This window comes from Protopterus annectens, chromosome 9.part0 (genome assembly GCF_019279795.1).
Source record: "Protopterus annectens isolate FY-2018-M chromosome 9.part0, PAN1.0, whole genome shotgun sequence".
NCBI lineage: Eukaryota > Metazoa > Chordata > Ceratodontiformes > Protopteridae > Protopterus > Protopterus annectens.
Genome location: NC_056743.1, coordinates 166,247,388 through 166,262,599, shown reverse-complemented (window position 1 = coordinate 166,262,599; position 15,212 = coordinate 166,247,388). Strand labels below are relative to the sequence as shown.

The window sequence follows — 15,212 nt, the reverse complement described above, 5'->3', positions numbered from 1 at the left end:
TGGCCGGCTCAGTACCGAACATGGAACTAAAAAATGCCAACATAGTAGAAAAACAGACTTAAGCTGCCTGGATCCATCTTGAAAGAAGGTGAATTCCACTTAAGTAGAAAAAATGTTGTACAAAAACACTTGAACATGTTTCCTTTTCATTCCCCCATTTGATGCTGTGAAGTATCACTCGGGTCATATATTTTTTTAATGACTGGACATTAATAGCAAATTTTAAAATGAGTAAATACTTTTTCAAATGCAATTTCCTTCTGTCCTTGACATGTGCAATGCTTATACAGATGTTTATCAAAAATAGTCTTGTGAACAAATAATACTTCTTTGCTTAGATGGATTAAAAAGACATTTGGAATATTTCTCAGTTTCAGTTTACTTTGAATGCATTATCATCCATTTAACTGCCAAAAACTTTTAGTATATTTTCCTAGCTTTGAATTTGTCATGGTTTTCTTTAACTGTGGTCAATGGCACCATTACATTTTATTTCAGATATTCATGTTTTGCAATTTAATACTTTTCCTGGATTCAAAAACGTTCATAATCAACATTTTGCACATAAGTAATACATATAAAATCACTAAGATAGCACTAAGCATGAATATTTCAAAATACGTCCAAAAAACAGGCTCGTCTGTCATGTCCGTTGAGACCTGTCAGCTTCTTTAGCATGGGACAACTCGGCAACTTTTTGTATAATTTCTAAAAGACTATGAATGGCTTGTTCATTACCTGGTATAAACTAGCAGCACTTCGTTTTGATGAGTGCGCATGTACTTTTACCTGTTGCTCTGACCTCTGCAAGAAGATAATCTAAGTTGCAGAGGTCAGAACTGCAGGCTGTTAGTGTGGGTCACCCTGTGCAGGATATACCCCATAACTTAGGCTGCTGAAGTGGTAAATGGTTTTGGTAAGTTGATTTACACTACTGTATTTTCAGATGGTACATGGTGTGATATATCACCTGCTGAGCTGCTTTTGAAGATCTAGTGTCTATGGTAAGCTAGACAAGTTTCACTTCCGTTTACGATAAGCTGTGCATATGTTGTTTGTAAATAAAGTTATTTCTCATTAGTTTAAAATGTTGTGCTGTAGAATGTTTTGCATATTCACTATACTGTGATAAATTCTGAAAATATTTATTTGCCAGATAAGTGAACTGATATTAAATGGCATTTTCATTCACAGCCTGGGCTCCTCTAGCGACAGCATGGTTGGCTGCAGTATAGAGAATAGTGTAAAAACAAAAGTATAAGGGCAGAAGTGTTTTCCACACATATATATTTGAGACTGGAGCATTTACAGTTTTTCAAAAGATGTGCATTGTCATTAACATGTGATCTGATGTTGTCTGTTCAGTCTTCATCAAACCTATGGGTTTCGGTTTTGACCTCAGAATGGACTCTGACGTTAGTAAGCAAAAGATTCTAAACTAGAGCTCCTCTCACCCTACCTATACTCCCTCACTCCTCCCACCCTACCCATACTCCCTCGCTCCTCCCAGATGCCTCAGATCTCATTTGCAGTGCATAAGTATAGCATGCCTACCCTTCGAGTCTTTCTATATTAGTTTAAAAAAAAATCTCTTTATTTTTATTCTATTCTTATCTGCTGTGTTTTTTTCATCCTGCCCTTCTTTCTTTCGTCTTCCCTTCCTTTTACTATGTCAGAGAAGGCCGACAAACCTGTTAGTTTAAAAAAAATGCTCTGCCTGCTGGCACAATATCCCTGTATCTGATGCCCACACTGAGTACATTTATTGTCTGAGGCCTGCACACCTTGAAGTGGCATGCTCTAGCTATTGCTAGTAGAACGAGTAAGCTGGTCCTCAAAGAGGTTATTCCACCTCCTTATTCAGCTGTCCTTTCTGTCTCAGGGGCTCAAACCCCTGCCAAGAAATCCAAGGAGGCCAGGGACTCTAAGAAACATTCCCCAGACCCCTTCACTTTAGTCCAAGTCTGAGCCTCCCAAAAAGTCCTGAGAACCTTGGAGCACAGCCCTTCGGTGCTGATCTCTGCACCAACCCCTCCACTCCCATGCCTAAGTCGTATTGTTGGGGCTGGAAACTTTGGTGCAGAGTATGTCCCCTTGGGATGTCTTTCCCGACCTCACTCCAGGCCTTCCTCTTGTTTCCTGTTCCATCAGGTCCTCTCAGAACCTGTCAGAGAATGAGGTGGACAGATTAATAAGGAAATTTCTTCGTACACAGATTCAGATGGGGGGGGGGTCATTCCAGCTCCTTCCCCTTGCAAAATAGTATCTCCTTCTCCAACCCGGCCTGCCACTTTGGAACTATCAGTTCATCGGGTCCTATAGTCATTTCAACTTAGAGTCCAACCACTTTCTTCTAAGCCTCATTGTTGAGGCCTGGGGTTGACTCGACTCAGAAGTTGTCAGAGCTGTTGCTTCCACTTATTGCCTTGGCATTTGGCAACTTGGCGATGACTCCCCCCTTGAAGCGGAGGGCTGCTGGTGACCGGGGAAGGTCTGTTCCTGACCCTTTGGGGTATGGGAGGCTTCCTTGGGACTCTGGGAGTCCTTCAGCCTTCGAGGTGGTGGAGAGGATCCTGTCCACTCCTAAGAGATGCATGGCTTCCACGTATAGTATCTATCCCTTCCACTCCTGAGCTGTGCGTTGGAGACCTCATGTCTACCAGCGGGAGCCACAAGGCCTCCACACTCTTCCACTTGTGGAAGCCCAGATTTTTTCCGACACCTCCCCACCACACCCCACAGAGGAGAATTCTCAGAAGAAAAGGTGCAAAATGAAATGCCTGGATTCCCCAGAGGAATCTCTCACAGCAGACACCGACTTTGAAGTGGAGGGTTCCCCTAGATCTCCACCGGATATCTCCTTTGGAGACATTTTGAAAATCCTTTGTCAGACAGGTAGCTTGTTCAGCCCGAAACCCCACCCCAGATGAGTCAGGGTTCCTGGAGGCTTTTGGGACCCAGCCCATCTACATCCTGGGTGTCCACCCTGCAGACTCTCTAGTGGACTTGTCTACAAAGGTATGGAAGGAACCAGACACTGCAGAGCCAGCCCCACTGGATGACGGGCATTCCAGTAGATGCCATGCTGATTTCTTTGGCCACCAAGAAAGAGCTTGTCCAGGAAAGCTCTAGTGTACATCCCCCTAACAGGGAGTGTAGGGCTATGGACAGATTTAGAAAACTGGTCTACACTTCTTCTACATTTGCTGTTAGAGCATTGAACTATCTTTCCCACTTTACAAGGCTACAGAGGGACTTGCTTAAGGAACTTTCTAACTCTGGCCTGTAAACCATGACTGCAGAGGAATGGAACTCCTTCTCTTCCCACATGGCCACTCTGCAGTCCATTTCCAATGTGTCCATGAGACTTGTTTCTCAAGCAGTTTGAGGGTACCTCTAGGGTGGCTGGTTCCGGCATTGCCATTTGACTTCATGCCTGGATGTGGCTGTGTGATTTTGTGGAACCTTTTAAGGTGTCATTTGTCATTGCCTCCTTTGATGGTTCCCTCCCTCTTTGGACCAACAGTACGAGACAGACACTCCTGCAGCGAGAAAGAAGGAAAGACCCTGTCTGCTGTTGGAATCCACTTCTCTACCCTGCAAAGGTCCTTTTCCAGGAATCAGTGTGGGGGTAAGAAGTGGTTGAAAATGTTCCAGGATCCTTCCTAAAAATGCTGAGGGAGATTTTTACCCCAGGGGTAGAAGGGGGTATAATTTGAGTGGTAGATGCCACCGACGTGTTAGAGGAGATCTACTTAATCAGGGATCTCGGAATTTTCCTTTGGAGAAATCCTTGCAGCATCCCTGAAGCATTTTCTGACTGTCCATCTCTGGAGGCAATTGGGGGACATTGTTCTTTGCACCTAAAAGCCTGGTTAGCCATCACAAATGACCGATGTTTGCAAGGAATTCTATTCAGAGGTTACTCCATTCCATTTTTAAACCTACCCAAGCCAAAACAACACCTCCCCAATGTACCACCCAATTAGAGGGAGGCGGCTAAGTTGCTTCAAAAAATAGTTATCCAGGAGGTCCCTCCAGACTACTGCAGATCAGGAATTCATTCCCAATTTTTTTTTTTTTTTTCAGTTCTAAAGAAATCATGGGATCTCAGGCCCACTCTGGGCCTAACTTACGTGAACAAATTGGTGAAACTCATGAAGTTTAGGATGGTCAAGGTTTAGTCCATCATTCCCTTTCGTCAGAAGGACAACTGGATGTGCTTGATAGACTTGAAAGATGGGTATTATATCAAAATGAACAGCCATTCCAGAAGGTACCTCTGTTACAGGCAGGGAACCAGTCACTACTAATTTCATCTGCTTTCATTTGGTCTCACCGCAGCTCCCAGGGTGTTCACCAAATGCATGACAATAGTTGCAGCTCACCTCAGACTGCAGGATTCCATGTGTTTCTTTATCTGGATGACTGGCTTCTAGTCTCACCAACCAGGCATCTACTGATCCAGACGGGGAACTTTCTCTTAAAATTGGTTTAAACCTTAGGAACCACTATAAATCTTCAGAGGTCGCAATTGCAATCAATACAAATGATAGATTTTATAGGAGCCCATTTGGACACAAGCAAAACCCTGGCCTATCTTTCACCAGCCAGGATCCTTTCACAGAGGATGCATATCAGACAAATGCTAGCTGTTCCAGTTCCTCCAGAAAATCATGTCCTCAGGGTGTTTGGCTCTATGGCTGTAACATTAACACTAATATCGACAGCTCGTTGACTCACGAGAGTTCTTCAGTGGACGTCCGTTCAATGGTCCCTCCTGCAGCATCCCCTTAATCTTACTATAAGACTGTCTTGGGTGTTCAGAAATTCTCTCTTGTGGTGGCTTCATGATCCAGTAGTCGAACAAGGTCGACCATTCATTCTTCCCACTCCCATGCATGCTGACCATGAATGCCTTCCAGCTAGGGTGGGGTGGTCAGTACCTGGGGCGGATAGTTCAAGGCATGTGGATTCCCCAGGAGATCAACCTGCCTATCAGCATCCTAGAGACGAGGGCAGTGCTTCTAGCATTGTAAGTACTTCAGTCGCTTTTCCCTATAGGGACAATTACGATTCAGACAGACAACATGTTTGTTGTGGTACATCAGCAAACAAGTTGAAACCAAATCTTACTCCCTTTGTCGAGAAGCATTGAGAGTGCAGTAGTGGACTGTCTCTACCAACCACTTTCTAATTGTAATGCACATTCCAGGGGAGCACAACATACTGGGTGGACAGGCTCAACAGAACCTTATTGATGCCTCATGAATGGTCTCTGAAACATTTAGTGGCAAACAGAATTTTCCTCGAATGGGGTCAACATTAATGCAACCTCTTCGCCTCTCCCCTCAACAACAAATGCAGCAGGTACTTGGTGACTGTGTCTGTGGAGGGACAAAGACAAAGCGATGCTGTAGTCCATGTTTGGCCCTCCCAGTCTACGTTATGCATTCCCATCTGTTCCTCTGATCCCCATATTTCTTCAGAACACATGCAGGTTGAAGAGCAAAGTGATCCTCATTGCTCCTTTTTGGCTTAGCGAAGTCTGGTTCACCTTCCTGTGGTCTCATTTGGTTTGCCCACCATGGATGCTGGAACTTTTTCCAGATCTTTTGTCTCAACCCTCAGGGCAACTCCATCCGGATTTTCACAACTTGAAATTAACCATATGGTTTCTCCAGTTCCATTGATAGCTAGACACTCCAAGATTTTTACCACAGTTTAGGGGATTTTGATTTTCTCCCATTAGACTTCTACCGGGAAGATTTATAAAAGTAAGTGGAAAATGTTTTGGGCCCAACATCATCACACTGACCTACTCATGGCACTCATTTCTACAGTTTTGGACTTCCTAGCTGGCCTGTTTTTCTACTGTGTAAGTTCAGTTGGCAGCCATTTCTAATTACTATTTTAGAGAAATTGCTGGATCCTTAGCTGCTTCTAGTCTTTGCAAAGCTTTTCTCAGAGATACTTTTCTTCTTCATTCCCCTATCAAAGATCCAGCCCCCTCATGAGATCTCACGTTGGTTCTCCAAGCTCTGATCTTACCTCCCTTTGAACTCGCTGCAAACGCAGATTTAAAATTTTTGTCCTGGAAAACAGCTTGCTTAGTAGCTATTACTTCTGCCAAAATGATTTTTGAACTTCAAGCCTTATCTTCCAAATCTCACTCCCTTATTTTTCATAAAGACGGAGTTACTTTATGTAGTAATCTGTCTTTTTTTCTTACCTAAGGTCGCTTCAGTAAATGTCATTAATCAATCTGTTGACCTCTCTGTGTTCCTCACACATTTTAAAAATAAGGGAGGATATATGTTGCACCTCTTAGACTTTCATAGACAGTTGCACTTCTATCTGGAGAGAAGAAAATCTGACCAGCTGTTTGTGGCCTTCTCAGATTCCAAAAAAGGGAAAGCTGTTGTCAAAGCTACCATAGCTCGATGGCTGTGGGATTGTATCTCTTATGTTTATTTGTCAAAGAATGTTCTTTTACCTAGGAAATCAGAGCTCCTTCCAGAAGATCCATAGCCACATCTCAGACTTTTTGGTCTAGGGTTTCTTTGGAAGACATTTGTGTGGCTGCTTCATGGGCAAACTCTCTCACTTTTATTTTGCATTACAAACAGGATGATATTTCCAGGAATAGGGCTGCTTTTGTCTCTGCACTACTCCGGAATGTCCTTCCATGAGGCCACCCAGATCTATGTAGCTGGGGACGCTGTTCTATAGGTTTGATGAAGTCTGAACAGACAACATCAGATAAAGTAGTTATTTACTCACCATAACGTTCTGTCTTGTCTGCTTCAGTCTTCATCAACCTTCCCTCCTTCCTTCCCCTTTCCTTGTATCTGAAAGATCTGATGGATTGTACTAGGAACCTTTGTATCTGTTTTGAGCTCTTGAGCATCTTTTAAGCTCTCTTGTTAAAATATGTTTTTTCTGTGCTGGGAAAATTGGCAGCAAACTTGATCTAAGGTATCTGAGAGAAACAAGGGTGTATGGGTAGGGTGGGAGGAGCTCTAGTTCAGAATCTTTAGCTTGCTAATGGCTGAGTCAGTTCTGAGGTTAGAACCGAAGCCCACAGGATTAATGAAGACTGAAGCAGACAATACAGAATGTTATGGTGAGTACATAAACTTCTTTTTTGATGTATAAGAATTACTTGTTTAGGTGAAATTCTTTATTTTGTGTATGTAATAAATGTAGTAGCTGCATATATTGTTTACAGTAATATATAGCTTTACTACAGCAGACAGCACGATACACTGATCAGTATGTTTTTTTTTTCCCCAGACAGTACCATTAAGATTAAAACAAGCAATGCAGATGTCCTTGTAAATGAAGATGCTTTGTTGCAGTGTTACGTCAGTGACGTTATCAATGAACTGAGTCTGGAAATGTTAGGTGTTGAGTGGTCCTTTAGAAATGAAACAAACAAATACAAAGTATACACTTTCGATGGAGTTGAAGCACAATATCATATATTTGGACCCAGAGTATATGTGTCCCAAGAGCAGCTCAAGAAAGGCAATGCTTCACTCCTGCTTTCAAAGGTGCATTTCAGTCATGAAGGCATATATGAATGCGTCATCTTTGTAACGCCCAATAAAGATGAAGGTACTCTACAATTGACAGTCTCTGGTAAGTAGTGAATTTTATTGCTATTGCTTTTTCATAACTGTTTAATTAATAATATTCAACTCCACTGTACAGTACTCTCAGTAGTTTCTTATTAGCCTTCCAGTTTCAACTTTTACATCCTAGTGGCATATTGAGGAAGTCCCACAACCATGTGTACAAGTCAGAACCTAAATAGCATTTCTTATTAGTCTTCCAGGATCAGCTTTTACATCCTAGTAGCATTTTTCAAAGAATTTTTTTTATTAATTTAACTTATTTACAGTATATACATAGGTAGAAATTCAACGTCACATACTGTTATACACTGTTAGGAGTAGATTAAATCATCAAGGTAATCTTATACAGTTAATACATCGAGTCTTGGTATTTCCATAGCACCATTTCAAGGCTATCTAACCACAAAATGTCGTAGTATGGTTTATAGGTCATATTCTTATCACTTCTTTTTTAGTTTTACAAAGTATTGCTGTTAAATTTAAAAATTCTTTGAATGTAGGAACTGAATTTAATTTCCAGTTTTTTGTAATAATTTTCTAGTTACTGTCAGGGTCTCCAGAACAACTTTTGTTGTTTGTTTTACAGATAAAGGAAGTAGAACATTCATTAGTACTATTGATTTAGTTAAAGAACAGTTATCAGATCAGAACCCCTTAAAAACATACTTATCTCTTCCCAGTAAACATTTAATTTTTCACAGTCCATAAACATGTATGCCCAGTCAGCTTTTGCATCTTTACTAAATCTCCAAAATTCCAAATAAGTAATTTTACCAAACTTTGTTTTTTACTCCCTATAAATTCTCTATGTGCATATTTCCACATAAAAACTTTCCAGTATGAAAGAATTGATAAGACTGTACTGTAATAAACTGGAAACACTGAAATGAGACTGAGCCGAAAGTCTTTATCTGTTAATTACCCAGACTCATGCTGAACAGGTACCACTCCCTCCTTTATGGGCCAAGTCTTGTGTACTTTTTAGAATAAATTCTACAAACACTGTAGTTTATTTAACAAGGCTTTATTAAATGTTCACACTATCCAAATACTGTCTTCGTTAACAGTAACAATGCTGCTAAATATGTTCTGCCCATATCGTCTGATTGTCCTGAATGATGTAAATGGAACCATTCTTTATTTGACCTGACTTCATTACAGAGTCGATTATCTGTAATCTTTTCTGTAATATCAGGCAGAATGAACTAACCTTAGCTGAACACAACATATTATATTGCTTCAGTCCAGTACATTTCCTTATTCACTCCCCCTAACCTTGGTCTCAGGCTTTGTCTCGCATGTGCTTTATTTAACATTCCATTAAGGAGCATTCTGTAACTGGTAAGATTGCATCTTTCGCTTGAGAAACGAACATTCTGTATTTCTGTATTTTCTGCATACTTTATGCTCATCTTTCCTTTCTAATAAATCGTCTCTTATGCTTGACCAGTAATATTATTCTTTCTTTCTACTTAACTGGCTTTTATGCATAAATGAAACACAATTTCTAGGCCTGTTTTACCCTTTAGCCTGTCTGATTACTTTAAAATGGAAGTCCCTAATGTAACACAGTATAAACTTGAAGTTTGACTAACTGATTTAAGTAACAGAATTTTGTTTTTTACTATCTGTTGTCATTCAATCAACTGCTGTCTGAAAAATTCCAGAATTTTGCATAAAAATTATTTATTACTATTTATAAATAACTTGACTTGGGCAAGCTTCCTTTGTAGGTCATTTTAACTTTGAAGATTGTATTTATGTAATGGGGAATAGTGTTCTGTTTCGCTTCACTTGTGTTATCTACAAATTCATTTACTTTTCTTACTGACGCATACTACTAACTGGTTAACAGATTTATCCAACTAATAATCTTTCATTAAATATTCTGTTGACTTGGCTTTTCCTTTTTCAAAGCAATCAGACCACAGAACTAATTTATTCCTTTTTAGTAAATCCATGTTACTGTTGTTCTGAGTTTCCTTAAATATAAAGAGGTGTTCAGTGGGAAAACACAAATTTTTCCATTTTGATATTAATGGAATTTTAAAAACATATTTCTTAACTATTTTTAAGAAATTATTTTATATATGCAGAGTCTAAAGATTTAAATTAATTTCTTTCTAAGTTAAATTGTATTAACCGGATGAAAGGATTGTTGCATCTTTCTAATTTATCATATTTGGTAATCTTATAAGAGTCTAGAAAAGCTGCTCCTGAGTGGTTTTCCATCAACTAGTGTAAGTTGAGTCTGTCCAGAGTATAAGACAGTTAAAATTTATAGCAGTAGAATAAAGATTCTAGATCTGGGAAACTAATACCATCATACTTCCATAATCTTGTGTAATTCTATAAGCAATTCTTGGCCTTGTAGGGTACCATAAGAATGAAGGTAACATTTTTTCCATTTTTTTTAAGTTTTTGTCGGATATTAAAGCTATTGAATGCAATACGAGTGTAATCCTGGGTAATATAATCATTTTAATAATTACTAACCTGAGCTCGAAAGTTTAAAAAAAAATCATTTTATTTTTTAATAAAAAGCAACACTTCAAGTATGTTTTTTTAATGTATTATCTTGCATTTTGATATATTTTTATTCCTACATATTTCAATTCTTTCCTTCCCAGTTATATTTGCATTTATTTTTTGAACTTACTGTCTATTGATTTAACACTAAAGTTTCAGTTTTAGTATTATAAATTTTCAGTAGTAATACTTCTTGAAGCTTTCCAATTTCCTCATCTGTTTTTTCAATTGAATAATTTTAAATCTCCTTTAGTTAGTAAAATATGATCTGCAGAAAGCTGTGTTTTAGATTGATAATCCTTGTTAATTGAGAATCCATCACATTTTTTTTTCACTGCTTCTTATAATGTTAGCTAAGAGTTGGATAACTAATGCAAATAGTAGAGGGGACAAGGGACACCCTTGTTTTGTGCCTTTGTTTAAAGTGAGTCTTTGAGAAATGCAAGATCCAATTTTAACATGTGCTTTGGAGTCTGCATCTATCTATCCACAACCCCTTTCTCCCATTTTTGCACATGGGGTCAGGGAATTACTTCAACAGTGACAATAATCTAGAGCCAAGGTATACACCACTGGGTGGCTAGCCCTGCCACTGTAGTTCTTCCACACCACATATTCTTATGCACACTCACACATATGGACAGTTTAGAGTGTTCCCTCCACCTACTGCATGTCTTTGGAATGTGGAAGGAAACTGGACTACCTTGAGGCAACCCTTGCGAACACAATTTTTTAAAAATATTCCAATAAATTGTTCTCAAAATGCAAATGCTTCTAAAGTTTTTTTTAAACAAGTAGTTCCAATCTATAGACTCAATATCTCTCTTGATATCCACTAATTACGACCAATTTCTTGTTCATTCTTTTTGGTAAATCTAAGATGGTTACTACCATTTTTATATTGTACATTAATCTGTTGACTATAAATCCTGTTTGATTTTGATTAATCTACTGTAGCTCTTAATCTTGTAACAAGGAAGGAAGTAAATATTTTATCATCTAATTTTAATAATGAAGTAAATCTGTATGAGGAAACAAACTTATTATCCTTTCTTTAAGTTTAGGTGATATTACAGAAAACTTCCATGACAGAGGAATTATTTTGTCACTGTGAATTATCCTGAAAACATCAAATAAAGCAAACTTGCTCAAAGGAGCATGTACACATAAAACAAAAAAGAAAAAAAGTGTCAAAATGTTGAGTAATCCACAAACTGGTAGGAAGGAGAACAAAAGAACTATTTATTCACAGACTAAGCGCTTTCACCCTATGTCCATAGGGCATCATCAGAGTGAATTAACACAAAAAACTCTACATTTATACAACTCTAAAATACAACACGCCCACTACTAATTATAAAATGCTGTGCCAATTAATTCTTAAAGAAATATAGTTAAAAACGATCAAACACATTAATAAATGTACTATAATATTAAATAACTGGATGACTAAATAAAAATATATATAACCATGCACAAATTAATATAAATATACATAAATATGGCAAATCCTGCTATAAATAAATAAGTTAAGTTAAAAAACTTGACTAACAGAAGTGTACCAAAGAAACATATATGTATTTTAAACATGCATATGTGACATTACAAAAAAGGGGGGGGGTGATAAAAGAGACATTATTTCTAGTGGTCACCTTAAACCTGCAATGTTCTTAACTTCAATACAGAACTTAATGATATATTATCATTAATACCTGGAGATATAGTGGTGTTTATCCTCAATTGCCATTCTAACTTCAAATTCTCTAGTTATAGGTTAACATCACCCTCCCTAAAATGGTCAACAATTCTGTCAATAATAAAAAATAAGAATTTATTGAAATCCTCACATTTCACTGAATGATTATAAAGTGCACTTTCCTTATTACTTTTTTAATGTCCCTTACATGCTCTAATATTCTTTCTTTCAAATTTCTAGTGGTTTTACCCATGTATAACACTGAACAGGTCAAACATGTAGCTATATAGACCACCATCCTAGTATTACAATTGCCTTGACTAGGTATCGAACGTTGGTACCCCCTCTACCATGACATATGTCCCTGTGTTAATAAACTGGCATGCCTTACACATGTTACACTTAGACATCCTAAATACCATCCTTTTCTTGTTACGTGTTTTTTCAAATAGATTCTTGAGGTTGGCACCTCTAGAAAAAGTCACTTTAGGAGCCAATCTTAACATATTTTTAATGTTAGGACTTAAAGTCTGGTTCTATGAATTGTTGACTATAGTCCGTATTTGTATAGCTTCATAATTAAAAGGCAGTACTAAAGATGTATCATAATCTATCATCTTTAATTTTGTGACTGTAGTCCCTATGTTGGTATGCAAGATAGGTGAGAATTTTTCTTTACTTTTTCTACGTACTTCATTCCTACTTTTAATCAGTAACTTGTTTGGGTAACCTCCTTTCTTGAAACATACCTACAAGAGTATAAATTTCCTGTTCAAAATCACCTTCACTACTTGTCAATCTTGAAATCCTAACCATTTGGCCCTTTACTAAACTCTTTTTTTTGATGGTTGGGGTGACAACTGTTGTAATGTAGGAGGGTGGTGACTAGGGTGAAAGTTCTTGGTCTGTGCATAAACAGTTCTTTTATGGGTTCATAGGTAGGTACTAGGCTATCTGCCCGAGGGCATTTACAAGCCGAACCAGAGTGCGTCGGCATTCGCCGTCCCATTGATTAATTAACTGATCCTGTGTCAAGCAGAGCCAGTGAAGTGATCCCAGGGGTATATTTTCTGTTACCCATCCACTCGTCAAGGTGTCCCTTGAAGAGTGTTAGTGAGGGGCTCTGCCTGATGTAATTTGGAATTTTGTTCCAAAGCATGGGGAGCCTCTGTGACAGGAATCTATCTCTCCAGCATGTTCTATTTATTGTTGTGACGAGGTTTAGCTCACTAGAGCGCGTGGCTCGCAGTGACATGGATTTCTTTAGGTGGAGCATGTCCATCAATTCTGAGTTGGACATGGCTTTGTAAGTCAGGCAAAGATTACCTCTGAGTAAGCGATATGCCACTGAGTACAGCTGAAGTTTTTTTCAGTCGGGCTGCATAGGACATATGTTTGAGACCAGTAATCATCTTGGTGAGGTACTTTTGCGGTCTTTCCAGCTGTTGGGAAGTGTCTTGTGAGGTACATCCCAAATGGGGCATTGTACTCTATGATGGGTCTAATGAGTGATGAGTAGAGGGACACTATAACCTCTTTATTTCTAGATGCGAACCCTTTAGTAATTAGATGGGCCACATAGAAGGATTTCCTAACTACTTTGGCAATATGATTGTCAAAGGAGAGATTACTGTCTACCTGGGTCCCCAGAGCTCTTATTACCTCTTCTGTATTAAAAGGGCTGCCACCTATGTGGTAATTCGTGGGTGTTTTGTTTTTCCCAAACGGGATGACTATGCATTTTTTGGCATTTAGCTTGAGGCCGTGACTTTGACACCGGGTGTCCATCTCCAGTAAGGCTGTTTTGGAGGATGTCCGTGTCAGCCAGAGTGTCAATTATGGCTCCCAGTTTGCAGTCATCGGTGAACTTGGTTAGCCATAGTTCTTCTGTGTTTGCCTGTACTTCTGAGAAGTATATGCCGAACAGTAGGGGTCCAAGGACCAAGCCTTGCGGGACACCACTTGTGACTGGTTAGAGTCGGACCTGGAGCCCGCTATTCTTACCATGGGAGTTCTGTCTGTAAGCCAGTTGGCAACCCATCTCGTGAAGTAGGGGTTTATGTTCAGGCTGGTGAGTTTTTCTGTAATACCCGAGTGGGGAATGCTGTCAAAAGCCTTGGACCACCTTTCCCTCGTCTATGGCCTTGGTGACTGTCTCGAAGAAGTCAACCAGGTTTACCAGGCATGATCTGCCCTTAACAAAGCCGAACTGGGTCAGATCAAGTGTTTGGAAGTTCCCAATGTCTTTGTTAATGAGTTCCATGATGATGCGCTCCATAGCCTTGCAGACCAGGCTAGTCAGGCTTATGGGGTGATAGTTACCAGGGTCAGTTGTGGCCCCTCATTTGTAGAGAGGAATAACTGTTGCTGTGCCCCATTTTATGGGCACGTATTCTGTGGAGAGGCTGAGGCTGAACAGCGTGTTTTAGGTGGGGGAGTAGTTTGTTCTGTGGTTCATGCAAGATGCAGCCTGGGACACCATCTGGTCCCATTGACGCTGTGTTTTTGGCTTTTGAAAGGGCTGTTTTCACCTGTGCGTCTGATTTTTGAGACACTACACTTTTCCTGTATTGCTGTGGGCCCTTTTGGAGGTGAGAGGGGGGTGAAGTTTGCACTGAATCTGTCTGCCAGGATGTTGGCAATATCAGTAGGTTCAGTATATTTTGTGCTATTTTGCACTAGTTCAGTGCATATCTGCGAGTTGCCACTTAGATTCTTAACATAGCTAAAGAAGGCTTTGTGGTTATCTTTTGAATCCTTGGCTATTTTTCTTTTGAAGTTAGCCTTTGATGATTTCATGAGGGACCTCAGTTTCTTACCGATACTGATCAGGCATGTCTTTCCTTCTTGGGATTTGCTTTTTTTCTGAACTAGTTTCCTTCTTCTATTGTATAGCCTGCTTATTGCAGGGGGTCCACCAAACTGGTTTCCTTCTCTTAGAGGAGTGCGCCTTGGTTTTGCTAGGGATGGCACGATCCATGCATCCTTGTAGATGCTTATAGAGTGCATTTGTAAAGGTTTCTGCATCTTGGGCAGCATTATCCTTTAGAGTGGGGGCTGTGAAACTTACTACCTCTGTCTTAAGCAAGGTGAAGTTTTGCTTAAGAAAAGTTTTTTTTACTGTGGTTTCCTTAGTTGGGGGTGGTAGTGGGGTGTGGACATCCAGAGTGATTAGTTTATGGTCTGATCTAACCAGTGACTGGTTGAACTCTGGTGTGGAACACCTGTCGTAACCAGTGACTGGTTGAACTCTGGTGTGGAACACGTCGCCCATGTTGGTGATGACCAGGTCCAATATGTTTTCACCTGTGGTAGGGAGTTTATCAGCTGATCCAGGGCGTTTGAGT

General features: G+C 39.5%; 1 protein-coding gene across 1 annotated transcript in view; it reads left to right on the top strand.

Annotated features, from left to right (window-relative positions):
- LOC122811112 overlaps window positions 1-15,212 on the top strand; it is a 1,431,540-nt gene that overhangs the window by 124,278 nt on the left and 1,292,050 nt on the right. The window contains exon 2 of the mRNA XM_044082706.1: window positions 7,297-7,644. Within this exon, the coding sequence (XP_043938641.1) occupies window positions 7,297-7,644 (348 nt within the window). The remainder of the gene's footprint in view (window positions 1-7,296; window positions 7,645-15,212) is intronic.